Source organism: Penaeus vannamei, chromosome 9, assembly GCF_042767895.1.
Source record: "Penaeus vannamei isolate JL-2024 chromosome 9, ASM4276789v1, whole genome shotgun sequence".
In the NCBI taxonomy this organism is placed as follows: Eukaryota; Metazoa; Arthropoda; class Malacostraca; order Decapoda; family Penaeidae; genus Penaeus; species Penaeus vannamei.
Window position 1 is genome coordinate 47,361,429 of NC_091557.1, and position 10,000 is coordinate 47,371,428.

Below are 10,000 nucleotides of genomic sequence, written 5' to 3' on the forward strand. Positions count from 1 at the left end.
GAGAAGGGGTGAGGGAGGGGTGGTTGGGAAGGGGTGGGGGAGGGGTGGTTGGGAACGGGTTGGGGAAGGGGGAAGGGAGGGAGGTCCAGGGGGGGAAGAGAAGGAGAATCGATATTTTTTTTTTTTTTTTTTTTTTACTTAACTCTCTCATAAATCCTTTTTGAAAATCTTAATTCATCCTGTATAATTTTAAAATTATTTAATGCTGTGTCTCTGTGGTTAGTTGCCGACGGAAGACCTATAAAAATGCCAATAAGAAGATTGTAGATTATAAAATGATAACGATATTGATAAGGAAAATAGGAGATAATGGTATCCTTTTCCTCCAATCTACCTGTCCTTATTTTCCCTTTTCTGTCTTCCCATTATTTCGTCTTTCCTGTGCCTCAATTTCTCCGTCTCCCTCTCTCTCTCTCTATCCATTTTCTCTTATTTTCTTAATCTTCCTCGCACATTCCTTCCTCTCTACCTGATTATCTCATCCTGCTCTTCCCACAATTCATCCGTCTCCTTCATCTCCTTATCGTTCTATCCTTTATTCCTTATTTTCTTAATCCTCATTCATCTCTTTCATCTTCTGTTATCTCTATATATTTTTTTTATTATTATTCTCTTCATTTTCCCCCTTCTTCCTCTCTCCCTACCTGATTATCTCATCTTGCTCTTCCCACAATTCATCCGTCTCCTTTTATCTCCCTGTTTATCTTTATCCTATTATTCTTATTTTCTTACCCCCCCCCCCCGCCCGTGTTCTCTTACAAGTGTCAATTAAAAAGCTCTCTTCAAATTCTTCTTCTTCCTCTTTCTGTCTTCTTTTCCTTCTTTCTTTTCTCTCATTCTGGTCTTTCTTGATTTTTAAAAAATTCTCCTTTCTTGTTTTTTCCCTTCTTTCTTCCTCCTTTTTTTGCTTTCCTCTTTCTTCCACTTTCTTATTTTTTTCCATTTTCTTCTTCCTATTTCTTTTCTTTTCTTTCCTTCTTACTCTTTCTTGTCTTTTTTTTCTTCTTTTTCTTTTTCCCTCTTTCCACTTCCTCTTTTTTGTTGTTTATCATCTTTCTTCTCTTTACCTTTTGCTTTTTTTTATTTGCTCTTCCTCTTCTTCCTTGAATTCTTTTCTTCTTTATTTATTCTTCTTTCTGAGTTTGCCTTCTTCATTATCTTTACCTCCTCTTTTTGTTTTTCTTCTTTTTTATATTGTCGTCTTCTCTTCCTCCTTTTTCAACTCTGTCTTCGTTTTCCTGTTTCATTCATTGTGTTTGTTCCTATCTATTTCTTTCTCTGTTTTCCTTTTGCTCTCTCTCTCTCTGTTTCTGTCTCTCTCTCTCTCTCTCTCTCTCTCTCTCTCTCTCTCTCTCTCTCTCTCTCTCTCTCTCTCTTTCTCTCTCTTTCTCTAATTCCTTCCTTCTATTTATTCTTCGCATTATCCCTCCTCCTGCTCCGCCTTCGCCACGGAATGTGGTTTACGGGGAACTTGTGAATATTTAACTTGTGTATGCATAGTAAAGGAAAGGCGGGAGGGAGGGAGGGGGGGGGTAACGAGGGCAGGGTGGCAGGGAGGAAGGGAGAGGATGAGGGAGATTGATGCAGTGAGAGAGAGGGAGAGAGAGAAAAAGAGAGATTGAGGGAGGAAGGGAAGGAGAGAGAGAGAGAAAGGGAGAGAGAAAGAGAGATGGAGGGAGGAAGGGAAGGAGAGAGAGAGAGAGAGCGGGGGGAAGGGGGGGGGGGGAAGGACAGGGACATTGGGATAGCCATATTCTGCAATTTCTAGTTCATGTTAACCTATGGTATAACGGAGACAACTTCCTAAGATTGAATTTATTATCGTGTTTTATCTTCTCTTTCTCTCTTCCTCAACTTCCCTCATTTCCCTGCATGTTTCTCTCTCTCTCTCTGTCTCTCTCTGTCTCTGTCTCTCTCTCTCTTTCTTTCTCTCTCTCTCTCTCTCTCTGTCTCTGTCTCTGTCTCTCTCTGTCTCTCTCTCTCTCTCTCTCTCTCTTTCTCTCTCTCTCTCTCTCTCTCTCTCTCTCTCTCTCTCTCTCTCTCTCTCTCTCTCTCTATATATATATATATATATATATATATATATATATATATGTGTGTGTGTGTGTGTGTGTGTGTGTGTGTGAGTGTTGGTGTGTTTGTGTGTGTGTGTGTATGTATGTATGTATATCTTCATTTATTTATTTACTTTTTTCGTTTACTCTCCCTTGAGGCAGGGTTACATGTTGATGAAAAATGCATAAAGATGAAAGTTTTATCCTCCCGATACCTAATCTCTCTATCTCTCTCTTTCTCTCTCTCTCTCTCTCTCTCTCTCTCTCTCTCTCTCTCTCTCTCTCTCTCTCTCTCTCTCTCTCTCTCTCTCTCTAAATGTAAGAGTCGACCGCCAAATCCTCCGCGCGACTAAGCTCCTTATTCTTCCTCTCTCCCGCAGAAGGCGTCCCTCGACAGCACCAAAAACCTGCAGCAGATCCTGCGCTCCTTCCCGCTGGTGGTGGGCGGTCACGTGCCTCCCCCGTCCTCCAGCAGCCCCTACGACGTGTGGAGGAGCTTCCAGGAGGGCGTGGAGGGGGACCACCGACCCCTCAGCGGCGGCAGCGGGGGCGGCGCCGGCGCGGGGGGCGTCCCTCAAGCCCGCCTCCCCGAGCTGCCCTTCGGCGAACCCAGACCCAAGAGAGGTGAGTTGCCGGGGATCCAGGACGCTTGGGGAGGCCGGGGGGGAATGGGGGTGGGTGGGCTGTAGCAGTCGTTGTTGTTGTTGTAGCTGCTGTTTTGGTTGAAGCAGATGTTGTCGTTGTGTTCTTGTAGCAGCTGTTGTTGCTGTTGTGTTAGAAATAGTTGTACTTCCATAGTTGTGTAGTTGTTGATGATTGGACGTCACATACCTTCAAGCTTTAATAGCAGCCGTAATGTCCCAGTTCCACCTGTTGTAGTTGCCAGGGTTGTAAAGAAATTGTTACTGTTTTTGTATTAGTACTAGTGGTCGTGGTAGCAGTTGTAACAGCCATGAAATTTTAGCAAAAGGTGAGGCTGGTATCGTACGGCAACTCACTTCTATATCCACGAGTTTCATCAGTGCTTTCATATTGACGCTCTTAAAGGAAGACAGAGGTTATAATGTAGTGACTCAAGGGAGTTACCCCTATAACTGGGTGGCGCCCCCTAGATTTCAAGTCTGCCCCTCGCACGGAGGAACAAGTCGGGTATAACAGCTTCCATTTGGCATAGATAGAGAGATTCTGTACTGGACTGGTTGGACAGGATGCCCATATATCCAGCGAAGGCCCAGGAACTCGCCAATGCAGCTCGCAGGATGCAGAGGATGGGCGCGTCCTTCCTGGACACCATTGCTCCAGTCAAAATCTAGGAGCTCTTCAACACAGGTATCAGCTGCCTCAGAATGCCGTAGATTGCCCCGCCTACCTGGACCCCCGTAGATCCAGGCGAAAGCTCCGTGGACGTCCGGACGAGCACGCAACCGAGCAGGACCAGGTCGTGAGCTATGAAGACGCGCGGACGAATCACTGGCGCCTCGAGGGCATTTTCGTCTGCAGACCCATAGCTTCCTAAGGGCGTCTACGCTCAGGCTGTTCCGATACCAGCGCCACCACGAGAATGCCTTCCGCTGCCAGACGTTCTCTGGGCAGGGCTCCGTCCACACTACCACTCAACGCTTGCTCCCACAGTTTGCTACACGATTCTTTTTCAACAAAGCATCATACTGACACCATTGCTCGTCGTTGAAAAGTGCCGTATCAGAGAATGCCAGTGGCTGTCACGCTTTGGAAATATTCCCGAGTGTCAGCAAGCCGGATGATCTCCATCTCTCTTCTCTGCACCTTTGTCGCTCGCCATTCCACGAATCTTTGTTTCCTCTCTTCGACAACATTGCTTGTTCGGCTGAACCTCTCGTGTCTGCTCCGGCTTGTTGGTTCTCGGCCTCGGCTTCTGTTAGACGACGTTCTTCTCGCGGTCACTGGAGCACGCAGCCGCCCACACGACGTACCTGGTGGCCCAATTCGTGGATTACTATATTCTAAAAGAGAGTAAGAGAAAGAAAACAAAGGAACGAAGAAAGGAAAGGAAAAAAAATCAAGATATATTAAGATCGCGGTAGAATATTGAGGGGGTAGGGGGGAGGGGGGGAGGCTTGACGGATGGTGAAAGGTCCTTCTTTTCAAAGCTCTCTTTTGATTTTTTTTTTCCTTTTCTTATTACTAGTCTTCAGTTCTTTGTTGTTTTTTTATTGATTCAGGCGACTTTCCACTTATTTTGTTTTCGTTGGATTCTGTTTCTAAAGTTTTGGCGGTTGCTTTGTTACATTATTATCCATTTTCTTAATTCTAATTTTAGTTTTTTTCTTTATTGTGATTTTGATCTATAATTTAAACTCTCATTTTCTTTCTTTCTTACAATCTCATTTCTAATCAGATTATCGAATTGTTTATTTACTTACTTCTTTATTCAATTTTCTATTTTTTCTATTTCGTTTCCATTTATTTTATTTGCTTGTTTACTTAGTTGTTTCCTTCTTATTTCTTAATTGTTTCCTGTTTTAGATTTCGTCTTTTATTCCACTTTCTCATATTTCCATCCTTTGCACTTTTACCGTTTTTGATGTCGTCTTCCTCTGTTTTCTTTTACTCCATTTTCTCTTATTTCCTCTTACTCCATTTTCTTTTATTTCATCTTTCTCCATTTTCTCTTATTTACTCTTACTCCGTTTTCTTTTATTCCATTTTCTTTAATTTCATCTTACTCCATTTCCTTCTATTTAGTTTTATTTAATTTTTGTTTGCACCTTTTTCTTTTATTTCGTCTTATTTCGTTTTTTTTTTCTTTCCTTCCTCCCTCCAGAAGCTGACGCGCCCTCCATAACCCAGAAGAAAAGGCCCTGCATCTTGTACCTTCGTATCTGCCCTTTCCGTTCGCTCAGATGATAAACCTCCCTCTGTTCATCGTTCATTTGATGAATTTCTTCGCTCACGAAAACCTCCACTTCACGAACGGAAAACGAACGAAAAGACACGACTTTCTTACGAGTTTGTGTCGGAAGAAGAAGTTTCGTGTAGAAAACGGAGTGAAGAGGAAAGAGAAAACGGGAGGTGAAGAGGAAAGAGAAAACGGGAATTTTGATAGAGGTTAGGGGTGACTAGATGTTCGGAAGTAAAGTGGAACAGACGATAATAATGTCTGTGAGTGTCAGATGAAAGAATTAAACAAAGTCTGATAAAAGAAAAAGAGAAGAGATTTGTTACACACAGGAAAGTTTTTTTTATCTACAGCTTGAATCAAAATGTAAAGAAATTCTATATCTGAATGAGAGTCAAAGAGAAATCTGTTTATTTAAATTCATATTTTAGTTCAGCTCATAATTTCATAAATATAGAATTAGAACACAGATTATGAGACAGAGACAAGCAGAAAAGAAACATGCAACTTTCTATATCTATCTATCAACAGATTTGTGTGCGCGTGTGTGTATATATAGATATGTACACATACATACATATATATATGTATATACATTCATGTATATATATGTATATATATAACATATTATATATATATATATATATATATATATATATATATATATATATATATATATATATATTCAGATGTATGTATGTATATATATTCATATATATATATACATATATATGCACATACACACACACGCGCGCATACTTATACACTATGTAATGTGTGTTTATGTCTATCTACCTGTCTACCTGTATACATATCAATAAGCACACACACAGACGTAAATAAACATGTTTTTCGCTTGTTCTCTTAACTCAAAAAAGTGCTTCGAAGTTTATCTCCATTCAGCAGATTTCGTTACCATGAATTTATCCTGAAAATCATTCTCTCTTTTTCTCTTGCATTTTGTTTACCGTTCTTACCGTACTTAAATGAAGCTCCTTGGAAAGTTCCAGAAGCTTATTAACAGAGCGAAAGTACTTATTACTTTTGTGGTGGCCAGGCAATCAAAAGAATTAATTTAATAAAATGATTGGAATTACTTTGTTTTGGTCGTCACATCATGACTTTTTGGGCAGCATAGACGCGGCTGGTCGTTATCACAAAGTCCTCTATATTATATGCTATTTATTGAATAACAAAATATGCTATAATCTTTAGATGTGTATAGGTCTATATTTTTAATAAAATGCAGTTGTATACTTCCTCTTCCTTTTATTTTTATATTCCTTTTGTTTTTTCTCTTTTCTCTTGTTCTGAAACTAAGTCAGATACCGAGAATAAATAGACGAAAATAGATAAATAGATGAATACAAAGCAGTTGTATACTGCCTCTCCCTTTTGTTTTATTTTATTTTATCTTTATTCCTTCTGTTTTTCTCTTTTCTCTTGTTCTGAAACTAAGATATTAAGAAAAAACAGACAAAAATAGATAGATGAATGAATAATAAAAAAAACTTTCATCTTCGATTCGGTTTGTGGGATTTTTGTTTAGCGTGTGATTGTTTGTTTTGTGTTTGTGTGTATGTGAAAGTATGTGTATTTGCATTTGTGTATGTGTGCTTGTACGTACGTGTGTGTGTGTGTGTGTGTGTGTGTGTGTGTGTGTGTGTGTGTGTGTGTGTGTGTGTAATGTGTATTTGCATTTGTGTGTGTGTGCTTGTACGTACGTGTGTGTGTGTGTGTGTGTGTGTGTGTGTGTGTGTGTGTGTGTGTGTGTGTGTGTGTGTGTGTGTGTGTGAAAGTATGTGTATTTGCATTCGTGTATGTGTGCTTGTACGTATGTGTGTGTGTGTGTGTGTGTGTGTGTGTGTCTGTGTGTGTGTGTGTGTATGTGTGTGTGTGTGTGTGCTTGCTTTGTGTTTGTGTGTATGTGAAAGTATGTGTATTTGCATTTGTGTATGTGTGCTTGTACGTATGTGTGTGTGTGTGTGTGTGTTTGTTTTGTGTTTGTGTGTATGTGAAAGTATGTGTATTTGCATTTGTGTATGTGTGCTTGTACGTATGTGTGTGTGTGTGTGTATGTGAAAGTATGTGTATTTGCATTTGTGTATGTGTGCTTGTACGTACGTGTGTGTGTGTATGTGTGTTTATGTCTGTTTGCTTGCTTGTGCGTGCATGTGCGAAAGGGTGGTACTGTGGTAGAGGTATGGCATAACGGTATGTGATGGTCTGCCGGAGAAATACCAAGCTGGGTTTGTGACGGAGGGATGGCAGGGGAATTCTGTGGGGGCAGGATGGCAGAGGGATGGACTAATGGCAGAATGGTAAAGGAATGAATGGCGGAGAGGTGTTAGACTGATGGCAAAGGAATGGCAGAATGGTGGAAGAATGGAAGAATGGTGAAGGGATGGTAGAATGATGGTGTAGAATGAAAGGCAGAGTGGTGGAGTAATGTAAGGATGGGAGAAAGGTAAAAGAATGGCAGAGTGGTGAAAGGATGGTGGAGGGATGGCAGAAAGATGACGTAAAATGAATGGAAGAAGTAAGAATGGTGGAAGGATGGTGGAGGGATGACAGAAAGACGATGTAAAATGAATGGGAGAAGTAAGAATGGCAGAATGGTGGAAGGATGGTGGAGGGATGGCAGAAAGACGATGTAAAATGAATGGGAGAAGTAAGAATGGCAGAATGGTGGAAGGATGGTGGAGGGATGGCAGAAAGATGGCGTAAAATGAATGGGAGAAGTAAGAATGGCAGAATGGTGGAAGGATGGTGGAGGGATGGCAGAAAGACGATGTAAAATGAATGGAAGAAGTAAGAATGGTGGAAGGATGGTGGAGGGATGGCAGAAAGATGATGTAAAATGAATGGAAGAAGTAAGAATGGTGGAAGGATGGTGGAGGGATGGCAGAAAGATGACGTAAAATGAATGGAAGAAGTAAGAATGGCAGAATGGTGGCGAGGAGCAGACCCGAAATTCCGAGTGGAGAAAGGAGCCCCACGTTCTAAGACCCGCCACATGTTCAACGTGATTAATACTCGTAAAGCCAATATATATTTTTACATTGATCTTAAATTGGTAGGAGTAAAACCAAGTGATGATTTGTTTCCATATAATTAAACTGGTATAATGATTTGTTTCCATTTAATCAAAGAAACTGTTTTTCATTGATAACTGATATACGTAGCAGATTATTGGACATGGAAGAGAGAGTGAAGTTCCCACTTAATTTTTGGATGCCTTGGGTTGCTTTCTTACAGGTTTCCTATATTTTCTCCTAGTGCCACAATTTCTGATAACTGAATTACAAGAATAATCACTGTGGGTAATCGATTACTCCAACCCCAACCCCCCCCACAAAAAAAATAATAAATAAAAAAAATAAATAAAAATAAATAAATAATGGTTAGGATTCTATGTGTGCGTGTGAGTACATATCAGTGTGCGTACGTGTGTACTTGTACGACTATATGAGTGCGGGTTGCTGTGAGTGCGCCACGTCGATCAGCATTCAGGGCAAGAAAAATCAGCGGAGAACTCAATCAAAAAGCAAGGCTGCATCATTGCAAGTACCAGGAACAGAACCAAGAACAGAAATAACTTTGAAGAGAGACGAGGCAGCGAGAGCCAACCCACTCTCGACGTCTTCCGGTTGTGAATAACTGTAGTAAAATAACATCAGGTAAATAACCAAGAATAACTGTAGTAAAATAACATCAGGTAAATAACCAAGAAAAGGAAATATGAATAAAGACGAAGCAGAAGGAGGGAGAAAAGACCTTTTTTTCCATTTTTAATTCTTCTTCGATGTGGAAATAGGAAGAAAAAAGAACTTTCTTATTCATCATTTCAAAAAGACAACCCTTTCATTCTGGTCTGATTCGAAGCCAGAAGGAGAGTGGGAGAGAGAAATTCAATATCTTATAAATCTTAATAGTGGGTATTGGTTGAGGCAACGAGAGGACCAAAAACAACAACAACAACAACAACAAAAAAGACAACAGGCGAAACCCCGTGTTGTCTGAATATAGAGCGCGCTGGACACTCATACGGGGACATGTATGCTCATCTGTTAGAAGAGATCAGCTGTACGATCGACTGGACACCAGCTGTTGATCGACTGAACACCAGCTGTTGATCGACTGAACACCAGCTCCTGATCGACTGAACACCAGCTCTTGATCGACTGAACACCAGCTGTTGATCGACTGAACACCATCTCTTGATCGACTGAACACCAGCTCTTGATCGACTGAACACCAGCTCTTGATCGACTGAACACCAGCTCTTGATCGACTGAACACCAGCTCTTGATCGACTGAACACCAGCTCTTGATCGACTGAACACCAGCTCTTGATCGACTGAACACCAGCTCTTGATCGGCTGGACATACCTAGAACAGATAGACAGATGTCAGTAGATAAGTAATACACATGGACGTGTGAACCCTGGCGAGTGTGGCGTCTCTCGGTGCGTTTGCGAGCACGAGACAGTCGCCGGAAGAAACAAGATCAGACGCTCGGGTCAAAAAGCCTTTAGATTCTTTTCCTGTGAGCAAATGCAGGGTTAAATCTGAAGCTAAAGGAGGAAAATACGGTGTCACTTTGTGTGTTGTGGTTTTGTGTTATTTTCTCCCTCTTTTCCCCACGTACATGTTGATTATAGACTCTGGGCATTCACCAGAACCCATATTCCAATGTCTAAATATGCTTGCTTTCTTCCCGCAGTTATGTGTCACTTCAAAATCTGCAATCTGGGACGCCGCCGACGAGCAAGGCAATCTCTCCCTCTGCAAGGCTGGCTCTCGTAACCACTTGTCCACATCTCTTCCACCTCCATCCTTTCCACCACGCCCACCAGCCTCCATCTCCACCGCTGCTGAAGCTGCCACAGGCCCCTCCTTTCTTGTCTCCGCCTCAGCGCCAACTACCCGTCGGGTGCTCCTTCAGATCGGTTAGACACCCACTCCAGGCTCTGTCCTGGTGTTGCTCCATCCGTTTTCTATGATTCGACTTCGTGGATGCGAGGGTCTCCCGTCTACGAGAACGCTGGTCACGATGTACACTTGC

General features: G+C 41.7%; 1 protein-coding gene across 1 annotated transcript in view; it reads left to right on the forward strand.

Annotated features, from left to right (window-relative positions):
- Positions 1–9,874, forward strand: part of LOC113814975 (uncharacterized) — a 20,412-nt gene extending 10,538 nt beyond the window's left edge. Inside the window, exons 3-4 of the mRNA XM_027367049.2 lie at positions 2,435–2,678; positions 9,659–9,874. Of these exons, the coding sequence (XP_027222850.2) occupies positions 2,435–2,678; positions 9,659–9,741 (327 nt within the window). The 3' untranslated portion in view covers positions 9,742–9,874. The remainder of the gene's footprint in view (positions 1–2,434; positions 2,679–9,658) is intronic.
- Positions 9,875–10,000: the final 126 nt, after the last annotated feature.